Source organism: Saccoglossus kowalevskii, chromosome 8 (assembly GCF_978046115.1).
Source record: "Saccoglossus kowalevskii chromosome 8, keSacKowa6.1, whole genome shotgun sequence".
NCBI classification, from domain to species: Eukaryota; Metazoa; Hemichordata; class Enteropneusta; family Harrimaniidae; genus Saccoglossus; species Saccoglossus kowalevskii.
The window spans coordinates 24,400,426-24,419,774 of record NC_140648.1 but is presented as its reverse complement, the minus strand read 5'-3'; the positions used below and the strand labels follow the sequence as shown (position 1 = coordinate 24,419,774).

The 19,349-nt window shown below is 33.3% G+C and overlaps 2 protein-coding genes across 2 annotated transcripts in view; both read right to left on the bottom strand.

Annotated features, from left to right (window-relative positions):
* Window positions 1–9,726, bottom strand: part of LOC100374574 (uncharacterized) — a 29,301-nt gene extending 19,575 nt beyond the window's left edge. Inside the window, exons 1-9 of the mRNA XM_006816298.3 lie at window positions 9,537–9,726; window positions 4,601–4,846; window positions 4,319–4,492; window positions 3,772–3,915; window positions 2,455–2,737; window positions 1,852–1,959; window positions 948–1,186; window positions 389–547; window positions 71–175 (exon numbers count right to left, since the gene is read on the bottom strand). Coding sequence (XP_006816361.2) covers window positions 71–175; window positions 389–547; window positions 948–1,186; window positions 1,852–1,959; window positions 2,455–2,737; window positions 3,772–3,915; window positions 4,319–4,492; window positions 4,601–4,846; window positions 9,537–9,545 — 1,467 coding nt within the window. The 5' untranslated portion in view covers window positions 9,546–9,726. The remainder of the gene's footprint in view (window positions 1–70; window positions 176–388; window positions 548–947; window positions 1,187–1,851; window positions 1,960–2,454; window positions 2,738–3,771; window positions 3,916–4,318; window positions 4,493–4,600; window positions 4,847–9,536) is intronic.
* A 3,957-nt stretch (window positions 9,727–13,683) lies between these two features.
* On the bottom strand, window positions 13,684–19,219 carry LOC144351879 (uncharacterized). The gene is made up of 12 exons (XM_078009128.2): window positions 19,176–19,219; window positions 18,876–19,021; window positions 18,281–18,440; window positions 17,571–17,666; window positions 17,147–17,301; window positions 16,716–16,797; window positions 16,262–16,417; window positions 16,029–16,147; window positions 15,665–15,809; window positions 15,246–15,357; window positions 14,775–15,018; window positions 13,684–14,109 (listed from the first exon to the last, which is right to left on the bottom strand). Exons 1-12 carry the CDS (start codon window positions 19,206–19,208, stop codon window positions 14,061–14,063), a joined length of 1,497 nt encoding a protein of 498 aa, XP_077865254.2. The 5' UTR covers window positions 19,209–19,219; the 3' UTR covers window positions 13,684–14,060.
* Between the last annotated feature and the right edge of the window lie 130 nt (window positions 19,220–19,349).

Genomic DNA, 19,349 nt, shown 5'->3' with positions numbered 1-19,349 from the left:
AAACAAAGTAATCCATCTTTAACACCACTTGAGGGTGTGCTCCACCATAATGTACATATAAAGTTTGAACCTGTAGAAGAATCTTGAGATAGAGTGGATTTTCCGTCTCTTCTTTATTCATAAGTCTCAGTTTCTGTTCCGATGATAACTCTTTTCCACGTAATGATAAGATCGCCTGAGAATGAAATATAAATATAAAATTAAATGCCTAATGGTGTATCAAACATCCTTAGAAAAAGGAATTATTTGCAACTGATTAAACTGAAAAATCACATGCAACATATTTTTCAAAATATCTTCGACTTGAAACAACATGCAGCACCACTGAGGAAACGCTACTTCATGATAATTTTAACACAGTTCTCGTAAAAAAACTGTTGTTGTTTACCTGCATCATTTGTTCCTTCTGTTCGGTGTTTAACTTCTCCACTGATAAAATATCAAACTGTCGTTCGTTAAACTCATCTGTTTTTGAAATGTCATCCTTTAAACATGAAATGAGTAGACTGACTCCTTTAGGTATATCTTTAGGTAACCAGTAAAGCTCCTAAAATTATGAAATACGATAAGCATTATTATGGCATTATAAGCAGAAGCGATTCTGATTGTCAAATAACTAATTTTTTTTACATGTAGTTAAATTAAAATCACAGTACCGTATTTGCTCTATTAGAAGCACATCTCCAACAGAAGCACAAATAAACCAAAAATTGCATTTATTCTATTTATTCATTTATTCCTAATCATTATAATATTAGTTTTTAAATTTGATTATAGAAACACTTCTGTAATTTACTCATAGTGCATGTGCAAATAATGAAGCAAATACAGTAATCAGAATTGGACGCATGCATAAATAATTACGATTGAAGAGTATATATCAATATTAAACATAACAACGGAAATTCAAAACATATTCTTATAAAAAATATATCAGTAATTCTCACCTTTTTAGTTTTTCCGATGTCATCCATTTTATTGACACCATCTATAATAATCACAGCGTGGTATCCATTCTCGTTTATCAACGATAAAACTTCTTGAAGTTCTCTGTAATAATCCAACACAGTTTTCGGTTTCTCTGATTTGACATTTTCATTTTTTTCATCTTCATATTTCTCATTGTGTTTCTTTTTATACCCATATTTCAGGTCTTCCACTATCCGGGAAAGTACGTCTGTTTCACCTATAGAGAACAACAGTTTGTTTTTATAAGATGATTTTTGCAGGTCTTCTCTCATGGCATCGATTCATGGCATGCATATCATGGCAATGCACGAAACTTTGTTATGTTTTGTTATATTTTCAGCAAAGACAAATTGAAGAACAAATACCAGATATTGTGATGAGCTATTAACCTTTTAACTACCCTAGTTTATCTTGCTAAATTATTGGCATATTTTTATGTATTTTTTTATTATTTTTTATTAAATTTGGACCAACAGACATTTTCATTAGTACAGACCAAAAAAAAAAACCTTGCAATTTTTGGCATAATATTCTTATCTATCTTTCTATTATATTTTTTAATTAAATTCAGGCCAAACAAACCAGACCCCCCCCCCCAAAAAAAAAAAAAAAATTCGCTAGTCAAATTTTTCAAGAGAAAATTTTAAAAAAATGACAAGGAGATTTTTTTTTTAAATTCATGAACTAAAGATTTAACTTTTGTTACAGCTAAACTGGATCAAGAATGATTCTTAAAAAACACAATTAAAGTAAAACTGGATGAAAAAATCATTCTGTGGATTATCTTTCTCAACTGTATGAATGATTGATTTTTAGGAAAAATGTCACCAGTCAAAAAGTTTTAAAATTATAGTTTTTTGAATATTTCTAGGTATAACTTACTTGTTGTCTTTGGAGCACATCCAACAAAATGGTATGCAATGATGTCATCCGGATGGGTTTGTTGATGTCGATGCAACCAATTAGACAGTAAAGTTGTTTTGCCAACACCTGGAATTGAAAAAAAAAAACATAGCGTAAATATGGGAGACTTGCCCTTGACGATTGAAGCTGAAAAACTAATTAGACTGCAGATTGTTTTGTTTTTTTAACCTTGAATAAAAAAACATGCATTTACAATTAAAAATGTGTTTCGCAGGTTAATTTATCGTACTAAAAAGCCACATGTGGCGAGATGTTTTAATAAAATTAGATATATCTGATTATCAGTAGGTTTATACCGTATTAAAAGTTGCACCCATTCTTTTTGAACAACAATTGAAAATCCAAAATTCATTATTCCTCATATGTGTAGATCCTCTAATTGAAGCTGCATCCCTTGTTTGCATTGGTGTATTGAAGTCACAGATTTCAATACAAGTACATCAAGTTTATCGAGATAACTACAAAACACTAGTAATAATATTGTGTTCAAAATTGATGAGGTAAATAATTGTTTCTGTTTTGTAGAATTGTCATCCACGCAATGTAACCAAAACAGCTTACCTGAATCACCAACAATTAACAACGGTTTATCAGCGAAATTTTCGTCATCTTTCATAACATGTCTATCCACTTCTTTCAAGTATGTCTCACCACCGATGTATTCCTGATTGGCACCGACACCGAGATGGCTCGCATAATACGCATTCTGCAACGACAGTTTCTCTTCACGCTCTGTAAGTTTCTTCAAAGGTTTGAGAATTGTTTGTAAATGATTCTTAATTGCCTCAAACATCAATTCTGCGCCTGCTTCAGGGTTGGGATATTCCTCTACAAACTGTAAACACTGTCAACAAAATAAACAATTAAAATTAGAACAATTAACATGCGTATATACGCAAATGTTAAAATTAGAAGAATATGGCTGTCAGTTGGCCATTATAGTACAGTACAGAGCAGTCATTTTAAAAAACGGATCTAATTTTCTTAATGAATACACTGAATGAAATTTGAAATTTAATCATGATATTATGTTTTTTAATGTTTTTGTTTTTATGATAAAATGAGATTACTATGATGGCTAGTGTCGATAGTCATAAACAAGTCACATGTGTGTGTGAATTTTTTTTTTTCTATTAATACTGTAAAGGGTTAATTATTCACTGGGTTTTAATTTAGCTTATTTCGCTGAGTGGAAAATGCGCTAAATTAAGACCCAGTGAATATGTAAAATTGAGCATGGAACACATTATCTAAATAACAAAACCGTGAATTTAAAACCCACTGAATATGCCTGAAATGGTAAATCAGTGAAATTTAAACCCAGTGAAAATTAGTCATTTTACAGTAATTAGTAGCTCATACGCTCACATAAATGACAGAGGTCGATTATAAGTTGTACTATAATGTCCCTGTGATTCTTTTTTTTCTTCTGGAAGGAGTGAAATTTTTACTACTACATCAGACTCATGATTAGGCTGAACATCAAAAGGGTCGACCCCTACCCTGGGTGAGTGTGCCACAGACTCAATGGGAAGGCCAATTTCACTGGCCGAGATTCATTCACTAATGAATGCGACTTTGGGGAACCTTGGTTAAGGTCCGCAGGTGCTTGTGTTCAACCGAGCCTGGTTAACGCCAGGATAGCGCATTACAAATTGCCATTTGACAGAGAGATGGCCACACAGCCGTCATGTAGTCCCAAACATAAATATGACTTCTGTGGCAAAATGCACTAGGTGTCGTCACTAGCACTTGCACATACAAAAAAAAGTCAGGAGAGACAACCGGAACTGTCGCCTGGCACAAAAAATATATAAAAAAAAAAAAAATTTAAAAATTATTGCTCTGGCAAAATTTAAGTGGTTAATATTACTTCACCTTATCTTCAGTGTCTTTGACTTTCTTTTTTAATTCTGTCAGACACTGAGCAGCATCTTCACCGTCTGTTATAGATTGATATTTTCTTGATTCTTCTTCGTTGTTCTCTGATTCATATTTTGCCAACATTTCATCATCATATGCCTGACCAGATAAAAATTGATTAACATTACATCGTTTTTCAACATTTTTAATTATTTAATGTTGATCTTCTTGCCATTGTTCAGTTTCATTTACTTATTTATCATTGCCTCAACTATTGTTTTGCAGTTTTCGTGATTCCCCATTTCAACCGTCTCATTCCATCCTCCTACCCATTTTTCAGGAGCTAAACAGTTGGGCTTTCTGTTTCAATTTGTGTTTATTTGTTTGTTATTTATTTAATGCATTGGTTTGATTTTGTTTTTAATTCTTTTCTTGTATTTTTTTTTTCAGAACAAACTTTACTGGAATTTTTGTCAGCAAACACACATTTAAAACACAACTGTATAAATTATAACATTATGTCTAACACATAAAAAAAAAAACTTCACATCTTTCACGTTACCTTGTCTCTGAAGTAAAAACATGCAGCCCTGTCCCCCGGATTGTTGAGATGTCCATGTAAGAATTCTAACTCAGTAACTGATTTATCACGGTATTCATTCAACCAGGGATATTTGGTGATGGCAACATCAAAACTCTTCTGAAGTAGTTCATTGTCACCATGCCAACCGTATCTCTGTTGAAAAGAACATTAGAAATATAAGTCAAATCAAATCGCATCATTAAACTTAAGTAAACTGGGAAATCCAATTATTAACGGTCATTTTCACATTTTGTACATTACCTGTCCAAAGAATCCGATAATCATGTCAGATCTGTCGAGTTCTTTCAAACATACTTCAATAGTACTTGCATTAGATGACATTTCAGAAGTGATTCCCCATCTCAAATCTACAGGTACAAACTCAAATCCTGCTCTACTGCACATGCTAGACAATCGGGGCCAATATTTCTTGGTTAATTCCTCTCTTTCGATCTCCATACCACCAAATGGTGAACTGAAGAAAACACGCACAATGTGTTTTTCACTCTGAAAGAAATTAAAATTCAATTTAATTACCTTTTATTTTCAGCTACTGTATGTATATAAAACATGTCAATTTGAGGGGATATGTGGACAAGATTTGATAAGATCAAGGGGGGCATTGACAAATTTCACACTCGGATACCATGTGCCATGTCACGTAATTACATTATACCGGTACATATATTCACGTATCCAAGAATGGTTTGGCGTGTTTTTACGACATTATTTGCATATTTTCACTTGTTTTGCATTGTTTGATAGAGTTTTCAATATTTGTCCTTTTTATACTGACATATCAGCTGTGAATTAAGCAGATGCAGCGGCATAACGGCCGGCCGTGCATGAATCAGATTAGTATACATAAATGAATGAAATAATATATTTCCCAGAAAAACGCAGTCGACTCGAATATACATACTACAAATGTACAACTTTATTCGTCAGGATAACTTATCACATTAAGATTTAAAAAAAAGCATATCTCAGCAGTGCAATACTGTTGCGGTTTACATCCGATTTATGTCTGTTCCGGTCTTAGCTCATTAGAAGTTCACTAACCGGTGAAAAACCAATATGTTTAACTAACAATGACCAATTTGAATCAGAATCCCTATACATTTAATCCATTCAACATGGCAACTACATCTGTACTTGTTTATACAGCTTTTAACTGAGATGCAGAAAGCAGATTAAGGTCACCATTTTGTATATTTCACACCTTTCACGGTCAAAACCTTTTGGCTATTTGCTTTGTTCTTGTACTGTATGAACGCCGTTATAAAGGGAAAGCACAGAATAGATTCACTTAATGCGTGAAAATTGTTTAAGAACAAAGACACCAGTCAAATTCAATCAGTACTTGCAAACATACTAAAAAGTTGCAGACATTTTATACTGTATAAAAATTCAAGAATTGTTACATTAATGTCGAAAGAAGAATTGTAAGCTGTCTGTAATAATTAATATCACCAAAAGAGAGAAAGCTGCTGCTGCAATCAAGGTGGCAAAAGTAGTATTAAATACTAAATTCAATCATGTGTGAATTCTTGAGATACGAAATAATGCATAGTGCATTCCAATGCATTGTTTTCAAAAACAGTCAAAAAGTTATCACCAAATTTATGAATGTTAACCTTTTAAACTTTTTGAATGCTATCATTTCACTTGTTAGTTTATGCATTTCTCTATAATTTATTCATTAATTTTGGTCCAGATAGACACAATTTTTCATTGCCTGCAGAAATTGGTCAAAATAAAAAAAATATGGAAAAAAATTATGATGACTTATTTTGTGAATAATGACAAAAGTGGAGTTTGGTGTCCAACAGGTTGTTTCATGTAGATTGGGGTCTAATTGTAAGAGAAAAAACAACTGATAAAAATTAGGACATTCAACAATTCCTCTTAATGATATGTGGTTTCACATTTGAAAACAGAGGATGAGCTGAAGGATTTTGAGTGATGAGAAGAAAATATGGGAAAAATGAGAATAAAAACATTGTCAGAAGGTAGAACTTTGTTGCATCTTTCATGGTGATTACTAAATTAAAACTATTGTTTGACAACAAAATATTTGCCTTAACTCAGAAAACAATTATCAATGTTTGTAGTCATCTTGTTTAACAGTTAAAAATGTCTGAATCATCTGACACCTTTTTTCAAAATTTGTTGATACAATTATGAAGAAAAATTAAATAATAATAAAAAAATCAGTTTTCAAAAAAACATCACAATTACAAAATGACAATTAATTGTGGAAAACTAATTGTTCAGAAATTGTTAACACTAAATTTCTTTCTTACATATTAAGAATATGTACTAATGAGATTACTCCCATCAACACTGCAATTGCATACCCCCCCCCCCCCGATCAGTATTTGTACAGGTATGTATTGGATATAGCAAATATTGACAGTATTGAAACAATCAGTGTGTAGTCTCCAAAAATCACAATTTCAACAGAATTGTAGTCTCATTATGTAATATTTCAGCATTCCTTGCCAAAATGTATTTAAACATGGCCACTGATCTGCCATCTTAAATTTAACAATCTGTGGAGAACATAACAAAAATGGGCACTTGTCATCCATTTTAAATTTAATAATTTCTGTGGAGAACATAACAAATATGCTCACTGGTCAGCCATCTTTAATTTAATATTTTACGTATGTAACATAACAAAAATGGCCACTGGTCATCCATTTTAAATTTAATAATTTCTGTGGAGAACATAACAAAAATGGTCACTGGTCAGCTATCTTAAATTTAATATTTTCTGTGGAGAACATAACAAAAATGGCCACTGGTTATCCATTTTAAATTTAATAATTTCTGTGGAGAACATAACAAAAATGCCAATGGTCAGCCATCTTTAATTTAATATTTTCTGTAGAGAACATAATATGAGGTTATTTCGAGGATACCTCAAAGTATGGACGAAGACAGTACAGCGGAAGTATCGGCCGGCGCGCAGCGGAGGTCGATGTGACGACATACTGTCTGAGTAATAACCTTATTATTATACATCTTTTCCTTCCAAGGATACATCATGGGAATGTTGAAATCCAAAATATTTAGAACAAAATCAGCGAACTTCTTTGTGTGGAGTCCGTTCAAAACTCGTTGGCAGCCATGTTTGTTTTTATTATTACAGGACGCTTATGCGTGTAATCATTCCATATTTGGAATTTGCATTTTCTTATATGGTAGGATGAAAATACCCCATAAAATACCGCAAAATTACGACACGATGTAAATTATGGCATTACGGTGACAGATGTGTAATAATAGATATTAATAATTAAGTATTAATACAAATATATATTGTCACATTATTCTGTTACGAATCACATTTTTGAAATCTACTATGATAGTTTTGATCAAAAGATAATTCAATGTTATTAAGAGGATTTTCAATTAATTAAATTTAATAATGCATAACTTAATTAATCTACTACGAACTGCTTATTATGATGTATGCAGAGAAAAATACAAAATAATTTGAAAATGACTGACACATCAAGGAATTAATAAATCCAGATTGAACTTGTGTTGAATGCACCTGTTGAAAATAAAATTGTTTCTCAAAATTAAAATACAGCCATAAGACATGCTGAGCACCTTGAACAAATATTATTATTTTGGGTATTTTATGAAGTATTCCTGTACACTAAACTTTGGATATTTCTTCTTGGATGAATTAGAGAATCATCGAACTACTATAAAATACTTTAATTTAGCTGTAATTAATTTTTACTGAAAAGAAATTTCAGCTGTTTTGTACAAAGTGTATATTCACTGATTTTTGATGAGTTAAATATAAACTTTAGAAAAAAGGATATTTTCACTGGATTTTATTTTATTGTCACCGATTCATGAAAATAATAAAAAAAAATTCCAAGTGAAAACAAAGTACTTTTACAATACCATACTTAGAAAACTCTGAAGATCACGACACACTCTAGTAATTTTTTATTTGCAGATGCACGTGTACACACATACAAAAAAAAGAACAGTTCTCCAGCTTCGTTAAGCAGGATATTAAATGGATAAATCGTAACCAATTATCTTTCTCCCATTAAAATATGTAAACACTCATTTCAAGAAGTCACCAGCTATCGTTAATAACTCGTCAATGTTCATCTCACGCACGCTGACTATTAATCACAACACTTTTTCAGCATGTCACAAATTGATTGTATTGTTACCAGGGTAACAACAATGTTTACCCAATTCGTAAATGGAAACACATTAGTTTTATAATCAGAATACTGTAGTCTTTTAACATTACTGTTATTACCTGCCATTCTTTTATGTATGAAAACATAGAAGTAGTTGCCATGGCAATAAAACAAATAATAATTTCTGTTCCAACGTATAACACTATGCACAAATTATAAATCAAAATAAAATACAACAGTAGCAATAAAAAAAAAATAATAACAAGGGTAGTTATGGCAACTGAGCCAAACATCCCAGGGCATAGATTTTTCACTGCCCCTCCTACTCTTTATATGCAACCCAACCCACTCCCTGCGGATCGTAAGGTGACAATGCCACTGTTTTCTGAAGGTGTTGGCAGCAGCCTTTCACAATGTTTGTGTATGATGTGATTGTACCGGTAAATGAGGACTTCACCCCGAGACAAAAACAAGTGTACAACAGTAGAAATACAAAGCCACACACCGTAAATATTGTTCCACCCCTGCAGCCTTATTAAGGTAAATGAAGTGCAAAGTTTATCACGGCCATTATTGGGTTATTTTGACACGTTCAACTTTGAGTGCATGTGTTTCGTGGGTCAAAACTGAAATCGGTTTACCTCTTAGATGGGGATTCGATGATTTGGATATGATCGAAGTAATTAACTCATTTGTACGGTAATTATATAACCAGAGAGGAAAAACGTACAGATTAATTAAAACGCATAATTACTGCAAATGAATGGCGTTTAACGGACCAATAACGCATAATTTTACTGCTATGTTCTTGTTATTAATACTACACAGGACCATCGGAAAACTAAAATTAACATTTTCGATGCGGCAGAAAACAAGCTACAACGGCACCTTTAATAATATTACAACGTTAACTTGTACGTGTTTAGTTTGTTGTTTAGTATCTATCGAGGTTGTCAGATGCCAACACGTGTATAAGCATGCCAAATATTAATATAAAAATAAATAAGAGTTACCTTGGCCATGGCTAAATCAATTGCACGGTCGGAGACTGTATGTTCACGCTGGTTAAAGTCCGAATTCGTTTTAATCCGGGGAAATTAAGGTCGATATGTCTGTCGCCGTTCCCGCAACCTACGCTGATCAACCGAACCCGTAGCCACAACTGAGTTGTTGACTGGGCGTCGAGGATACCGACTTCATTGCTTTCAACGTTTACGCTGAGGTCAACGGAGACAAAACGTGACAATGCCTTGAATAGGAGCACCGACATGTGTATTGTAATAGTATTATTGTGCAGTGTGCGAGTTTAATACCAATGGGGGCGCTGTTTGTTTACAAGTTATTTTGCCGCCAATTACATATCAATAATATAATATAATATAATATAATATAATATAATATAATATAATATAATATAATATAATATAATATAATATAATATAATATAATATAATATAATATAATACTATACTATTGTATTGACACAGCACTGACACAGAAAGGTACAGCAGTATGGTCTTTAAAAAAAACTAGGACATACAAAATACAATACGACTAGGTACTATAAAGCTGCAAAAATAAGAAATTAAGGTTACAGATTAAAGCGGGAGGGTCGTCACCTGCGCACGCGCGGGAATTGAGTCCCAAGCCACGTGTCCCAAGCGATGATAACAACACACGCTAAAAACGCAAAGGCTCGTGGGTAGACGCTTAATTGTAAACAATGACACGCTATGGCCACCTGACGCATGCGCAGGCGACTACTCCCCCGCTTTAAGTATTTCAGGAGAAAATGGCATAATGAGAATTTTGACATAACAAGGAGGGTTATATAGATTAATTTTATTTTTTTCTTAATTTTATATAGCCTGGGTTTATTGTGCTCGGTCTAGAAGTTGCTGTCTTATACATCAACATTTCTCTATGTACTTTGCTAACACGGTATTAGGAAATGTTATATCTGAACTCATGATTGCGGAAAATGTGTTTCCGTCAAAACACTGACATTATTAATTATTTTTGCTGCGTTTTCAAAAAGTAAATTTCTTTGCTGTTCGTATTTTTTTACATGACATTACGAAGTGTCGAATATTAACTCAAATATCATATCAAAAAATATTTCCATATATCCCATAATAATATTAAAAACATACACTTTGGCACGTGTGTCTACCACATAGCGCAACATGTCTCGATGTATGACCTCAATTGTCGCCCAATCGGAGTTACACCGGAACCACCATGATTGTAAATAATATTGTAAAAAAGACGTGCAAATACCCCTTGCTGGCAGAAAACTTTATTATGAGCTACTATTCCATCTAACAAAAATAAGCGGAAGTTCTTCTTTTCTTTGTCATTCTTTGCTATACAGGTTATCGTGGCCAATTTGATGACGAAAATAAGCATACATGTCGGCAAATTTAAAAAAATAGTTTCCCATCCCTAAACTAAAATATTAATATTGCACCTCTTCAAAATGCACTGCACTGCACTGCACTGCACTACACTGCACTACACTACACTACACTACACTACACTACACTACACTACACTACACTACACTACACTACACTACACGTTCTGTACTATGCTACATTATGCCACTATCTTTAGAACATGTGTAACATTTGTATAATTTATTCGGGGAGTGTGTGTGTACGAATAGTACAATAACCTGTACTGGTCACATTGACATATTTCTATAGAACAGACAACATCCAATTATATCTCCAGAACAAGAAATCTAAAAGGTGCATCTTAACTAATCCAGATTAATTCCTTTCCACATCGTGACAACAGGTTTCCTGGCAACCGATTCTCTGTCCGAGTTGTCGAGAGGTACTTCAAACGCCTATCAACTGTAAATTCACTCGTAACCATGTAACTTTGGAACGTACGATTTTTATTTTGTTGCAATCGCATAAGATACATGAAACGACACGTGATTCAGCCAAACGTATTGTGCCAGCACACAAGAAGTGATCGTGGTGATGCCATGGCGACATTATCAGTTCACACTATCATAATTAGCTACCAAACAATGAAATCGTTGTCCCAAGTAACTAACAAACAAACGTTTAATTCGGGCATTCGAATTTCACCAGTACATGAATTGTATTTATTTTAATTTTTCAACTTATTCTTCAAAGCAGCTCACCCGATAGGTTTGATATTATGTATATACCTTGATTAGAACTATTCGTTTCGATTACAGGGGCTAGTCAACTCACCAATACTAAAAAGTCCTAGATCTAAACTAAAGGGCTTCGTCGTAAGTTGACAAGGTCCTGTGATTTCGATAAAGCTGGTGTAGTATTGTCCTATAAATATAACGATTTACTGTAAGTATGCCATATAGTAGAAAATGGGATGTCACACAGAACATATAGCCTCCAAGTAGTGAAGCAATGCAGCATGCCACTCTATAGGATTTTGTTTCATCAGATACCCGAGTATGTAATTGTCGAGTTATGCTGGAAATAGAGCCAATGTAAAAAGGCATTTTAAGTTTTTTTTTTGACTAAATTTTGTAAAAAAATCAAAAACAAAACAAAAACATAACAATAAACTACATGATATTAAAGAAATCGGACGAATACTTATAATCAATGCCAGTGCGAGAATCTTATGACGTAGCATTATTTTTAGGTGCTTGAGTGCGGGCTTGTAGAATTACACCGACGCTCGGATAACAACAACAACATTACGGTTTGGATGAATCGCAGGCTAATGTCGGTAAAAATTGTTTCGTTGGCAATGAATATTATCTTTTGTTTAACAAATGAATATATTTGTTAGATTGATATACTATTCCAAAGGTATTGCACGTTATATCATTGGTCACTAGATACATCAATGTAAATTAATCTTGTTATGGACTAAAATATTTGTTCTCTTCAAATCAATCAAACAGTTTGAGTTCCTACAAATGGGAGATAAGTTAATACTCTGGGTAATGTTAAATACATTTCTTACCAATCCCCCTTGCTTTATCTGCTCCCACCCTAAACATTCTTCGGGGATATCTGTGAATAATAAGTAGCTCATCTAGTTATTAATTTCCAGCAAAATTTGAATGAATTTGCCCATATTTCGAACACATACAGGTACCATTTCGAACAATCAATGCATAATAAGTAGCGAATTTGCATATTGATTTTCTAGGTTTTAGCCAAATTGCCTGATGAATTTTAACCAAATTACACATACTGAATTTCAGTTAAACTTGAGAACTGATTTATGGACTACAACCAAATTTAATACACCCACCAAGGGTCAGCAAAAAACAAGATTCTTTTTAAAGCCACGATCATTTGTTCTAATCGTCACATTTGCATATGTTAATTAACATTTTGGAGTAGTTTGAAAGGATTTGGCACACAAGTATTTTTGGGAAATGCCTAGAGCGAATTAAGAAGCTAATTTGCATATTAATTTCATAACTATCAATGCAATTCCGATTTTGTTATGTATGTCTTGAGAATTATGAATCGATTAGAATGAAGCAGACCGTTTCACCCCTCTATGATGATTATAGTATCACCCTCTACAACATATTCGTGCACACATAATTTGCATATTATATAAGCAACGAATCGCAAAATGAGAACCGCTGGACTGATTTAAGATATTTTGTGCATATTAGTACAAAATACGCACACAAACGGGCACAAAATACATTCCATATATTTTTTCATGATTGTTGTTTATTAGTATAAATTCATAGTATGTACAAACAACATGTTACTTTAATTCGATTGTATTTGCATCACCATTTAACTCATATATACACGTTAGTCAGATGTACATGCTCATGCCCTTGGATAGAAAAAATATATTTTTTTTATACAATTATTAATAAAAATAAGTATTACCTATAAAATATACATCTCGTATGCAACTTATTAAATTGTTTGTCTACAAGAGAGTAAACAAAGTTTGCGTTCAATATTTTAACAAGAGTTCACAACCAAAATGCAAATTGTTGACTTCCGGTCATTGTTGATTTAGCTTATTACCATTTACTCGTTCGACAAAATAAATGTTGTTTGTCAAACGTCGAATTTTTAAAGTATCTTTAAAATTTGAATATTCTTGAAATTTAAATCATTAAACAATCCCAATGTAGTTAAAATAGTGAAATGATGACTGTGTTCTCATCGAAATACAATTCACACACCAGTCTTCTAACTAACGCCCCCAGCGACGTAGCGCTTTTATGGTGGGCGCCGTAGGGACATCGATATTGATGTGATTTATGGAAGTCAATAAAAATACGAACTACTACACAACCAAACACAGCTGGCTATTTAAAAATTATTGTATACGCCATCCATGTCATTTTGACGTCACAGTATTTCGTCGTCGCCAGAATAATAGTGGATCAGATGCGTGGACCTATGATAACACAAAATGTTCATTTGAAACGTTCGGCATTGTCTAGTCGTATTTCGATTCCATAAACACTACAATCTCGACGCCATATATGCACCACGTTTCATATACCACGTCGAAAGCCATCCACTCGTGCTTTACTATTTCTTTTCTTCTATATATTCTAATAACTCCTCATCATTGGGGAATCTATGACAAAAGAATGCATACTTAGTATATTTAAATTAAACTACTGTTTAAAAGTTGAAGTTAAAAAAAAAACTGCTTAAAGGCGTTATTCAGAATTCGGCATTTTATTCTAAATTGGGTTTATATAAGGCATCAATTGTTGAACGGTTTGTATCCATTACAATTTGTACTCTGAAGTTGAGCTTCCGAGCACATACAAAATAGCATGAGAGGCAGCAGGGCGTACAACTTTCACCACTCGTTCAACCGAGAGTCGTTTATTCTTTCGTAATTGTCACGTTACACTTACGTCTAGTTTAATCGATGACACATTAAAACGCACGTAATGTTAATTTGTTGGTCCAAAGTACACTGTGATTGGTAAATGTGTTATGCATATAATTCAGTCAGACATTACTTCATAGAAAAATGACTTCATGATGACAATTACAGCTCGTTTACCACTTTTAAAAAGAGGCAATATATATAAATATCACGAAACACAAAATTATAAAATCTATAAAACTAAGGCTACTCACTATGTGTTAGAACGGCAACGATTCTGTGGCTAAGGCCATAATGTGAGTTCGAAGTAAAGGGGTGACTGTAGTTTAAACGGCACAAAACACATTTATTTTGAACATTTTCCTGAAAGTAAAAATATTTTTCTAAAAAGATTACATTACCTTGTTAGTGCATAATCCAAAGTGTGTTCATAACGTCTTTTCGGCCTTTCATCGTCAACGACCATATTATCCAATTTATCCAACATAATAAAGTGCTCAGCTTTTGCGAATTTGGCATCCAGAGTACGCTCTAAGAGTATCCTGATATCATCATAGCGGCGAGAATCGATGTAGTAGTTTAACATGGCGTTATTAAGGTCCGGTAATGATGAATCTATTCTTCCTGTGCGTTGGAGAATTTCACCTATAAAACGAATACAAAAAATCGCAATGCAGTAGAAGAGCTATTTTGAGTGTGGTAGTACGGTGGCCCATAAGGACAATAGGCGATATGTAAACAACTTGTTTGATATTCAACGAGTGTCTGAGTGTGCCTCTCGGGAACCAACTCATATATTATATAAAATTAATATACTCAAATTTCTAGTGACTGAAAACTAAATTCTTATACGTGAACTTCAAAATTGTTACCTGCTTCTGAAAAGTATGGATGTGCATCGTCGTGTCTTCCGAGCAATGCATACGCGAAGGCGATGTTTTCCATCACGCATAGAACTCGCATGTGTTCGTCGTTAAACACCGTCTGTCACATTCAGAGAAACACGTTATTATTCATTTGTCTCGACGTTGACACATGACAACAATATTAACATTAAATTGCCTCATATGCGCAAGGATTCAATACAGTTAGTTATCCAAGATATTTATTATTTTCTCTTATGAATACTACGGGAGAATTTTTAGCCCGGTAATTTAAATGAGATTGCATTTATATTCAAATGTCAAGCATTATATTTCGTTCGAGATTGCGACTGTTAAGAAATTAATCATAATCAAAATTATGCATATTGCAATTTTAGTAAAAGAATTAGATAATACTGATGTCATACCTTGAATATTTGCAATGCTCGTTCATACATATCCAAAGCTGATAAATAATTTCTTTGTGATTGGCAAAACATTCCCCAGTTCATTAGTTTCTCAGCAACATCGGGATGTTGATCACCAAGAGCTTTCACAGTCAAGTCATGCACTCTACGCGAAAAAGAACACATCAAAACAATTGCATAGTTGCTCGGAAATGTGAAAAGGAAATACTGCATCGATATTTGGACAATGTATTATATACGCCACATTGTGTAAATTATTGCGAATTCCGATGCACACAATAACTCCCACAATGCATTGCAAATTATTATTAGTGACCAGCGTACATAACATAACCGATTAATACTTGGCTTTTACAATATTTACCTTTCATATATTTTACCCGCTTTATCACACTGTTTCAAATTCATGTAGCAACTAGCTAGATTGCTTAATGCTTCTGCGACATCAGGATGGAATCGACCAAAATAATATACTTCGTATACCTGAAAAAAATAAGAAAAATATGCATACATACACTTTTTTCCAGTTTTACCAGAGGAACACATTATACCGAATACTACATACAAACTGCATGTATTACGAGGGGGTATATTTACTTCAATTGCTTGGTTCAAGTACTCTATAGCTTCTTCGAACCTCGTTGTGTGGAATAACAGAGTCCCAATGTTGTTGAGAGAATCGCCAATAAGTATATGATTCTCATCTAGGGTAGCGCGACGTATTTCTAGAACCTTTTCATAAAGTTTCTTCGCCTATTTAAAACAAAAATAAAACAATCTTCATCAAATCTAAAATATGCTCTCATTTTCCTTATTAAATATATTCGGTGGAATATAATATCTTTGGCGATCGACATGATGGATCCAATAATATTCGTACCTTCTTGTTTTACACATATATGTGAAATGAATGGATTTAAACAACACTATTGAACAGAGGTATTGCTGAAAATAAACCTACAAAAAGGAAGCATAGAAAACTATGCTGTACATGAATACTGTTATTTCCTGTGCAATTATATGCATCTTATCATGCTAATACTTGACTTACGTCATCGTGTTTCCCCTGCCGTTCATATAAAACAGCTAGATCATTCATTATTGCACCACTGTCATCAAACCTGTCTCCGAACCTGAAGAGCAAAACATAATATTCATATGAGGATTACCTGTTTTACATTCACAAACTTAAATAATTGGAAACGTTTCTGCACACACTAACATTTCTTGCTTGCTGGATAATTTACAGAATGCACAAATCAGTTTATATTTTGGGAAAATAAGAAGCGGCATATAGCTTAATTACATAGCTGTGTTCAAAATTGCAGTAATGTTCCTGACAATTTGGTAAAACTTTCGAGAGACGTTAGTCTGAAAGCTTCACATGGAAAATGTCGCTATTTAAATTTTAACCACCTTTTTTGAAGGAGCGGATAACGCACACCAAACATCGCTTTGCTCGGCAATAATATTTGGACTTACTTCTTATTTATTGCTAAGCATTTGTGGAATATCCGTTCACTTTCATCGAAGTTCTCCGTGTCGCTATATGAGATTGCAAGTTTATTTAACGTGTTATAGTTCAGTGTCGCTGCGTTGGTGTCAACAAGTAATTCTTCCTCTGTATATGCATATTTCTATGAAAATACAGCTCAGAATTAGAATAGAATAAACCAACGAAATGAACATATTCTAAAAGCCACATTAGCATAATCTAGGAATACACGCTTATTAACAATAAAATTATCTCAAAATACATAAAAGAGATATTTATTTGTTATTATTTAGGCCTTATTGAACTAACAATATAATAATATATTTACTTGTATACACAAATATTATGGTAGTAACTTTTATAGAATGTCGGAATCACGTTTTATCCCTATTGCTTGAATTAATAGAATACCTGAAGTCGCAACACTCTTTTGAGAACTGGTATGCACTCCCTAGGATGACCACTGTTGTATATTAATTCACCAATTGCATACACAACTGCTAACAACTGAGAAAATATAAGGTGCAAATTGCGTTAGTGCAAATAATGCACTATGCAAGAAAGCCGTTTATACCTAGTGTAGAATAGTCATACATTTTTAATGAGGTCAATTGACTATATATGGGTTTTAAATATATTGATTAGCCCAACGTCTTCAAAAAAGTATTGCTTGCATGTCTCAATCTGCAATAGTGCTATTTAAGCATTTTAATGAGATCATATAATCATACATGGTTATTAAATATGCTGCTCATATCCAGTGTGCAATGTCTTCAATATAACACTGTGTGAATGTTTCTATTTGTAATTGTGTTCTTGATATGTTTGATATGTTTCAACACCGACGCACAGACGTGTTGTTGGACGCTGGCAACTATTATATCCCAGCCCACAAATAACCCATTCTTCAACTGATAGACAGCTAATAAGCCATGTCAAAAGGAATGCACGCGACATCAAGCGAACGATGCTAAATCGTGCGATGGTGTCCATTGGCATCACCAATAGCTTTGTTCTTGGAATTTGTTTATGAAGATTCGTTCCATATGCATCTACAAAAGTATAGTGAGTGTTTACCCATTATGGACAAGCTTAGCTGTTAGAATATTTAATTTGCTCACCTCTTTTGCTGGGGATTTTACCTCATTATATTTCTCAAACCACTCTGTGTACATGTTTGCCACTTGTTTATCAACAGATTTCATATACAAATCAGATATTTCATTGCCTTTGCTATCTAAATAATTCCAATATTCATATAAATCGTATTTCCCATCAGTGCTGCAATAGAACAAGATGAGAAATGAATAATTTAACAGAATCACAAATTACATGTAAACAATAAACACGAGATTCGAACGGGCCTTGCCATTATAAGCAGACGCGCTCCACATTAGTTCATAGGTGTTACACCATTGTTTGCAAAACAAGTTGTATTGTAACAACTTCAGAAAGGTTCTGATTTCAAATCGAAGTTGATGATACCAATTTTGTTTTAATGATATATTGAAATATGATGTCATCATTTCACTTATTTCAGAAATTTATAAGTCTATATTATTTACACTACCGCGACTACTTAAAATCTCCGAAAATAATATATCGTATATTACACTGCATTAATGACCAGAATGCTTTAATATCAAGATTGCAGTTACACAAAAACTACGATACAGACATACACTGTATACACCAATAAACCACTACTTAACTTACTCAGAAAACATGGACATAAAAAGCCCCAAGTGCGTGAGACACTTTTTCATCTGCTCGTTGTCTTTCAGTTTATTCAGTAACCATGGTAACTCATCAACTATCCTATACACCACTTTTATATCTTTGTTAAACGTGTCTCCTACTCCCTGCACAGTGAAGATTAATTTAATTATTTATATCGTATTGCTTTCTTTCGATCCCATAAATTAATAATATACTATAATCAATTAGTTAAGTATTCAATTAAAATAGTGTTTAGTTCAAACAATTATGTGGAAGAGAGAGTCGTAAAATACTTACATCTAGACTGCCTTGAAAATAACTGGAAACCATTCTCGTATACAAGACTCCGTATACAAGACTCTTGTGCCTTCATCGTCACAATATCGATCGTATACTGTTGCCAACAATTCGTCATAAGCAAAACTGTCCAATACAAAAAAATACATGCGACTTAATACGTTAATTACAATA

What these genes read in the sequence shown, in the direction of transcription:
- LOC144351879 (XM_078009128.2), bottom strand. Translation starts at nt 19,208, where the DNA reads ATGGTTTCCAGTTATTTTCAAGGCAGTCTAGAT. An exon ending in TAAAATCCCCAGCAAAAGAG is followed by an intron (nt 17,667 to 18,280) that starts GTGAGCAAATTA and finishes ATATTTTCTCAG; the next exon opens with TTGTTAGCAGTTGTGTATGC. An exon ending in AAAGAGTGTTGCGACTTCAG is followed by an intron (nt 17,302 to 17,570) that starts GTATTCTATTAA and finishes GTATTTTCATAG; the next exon opens with AAATATGCATATACAGAGGA.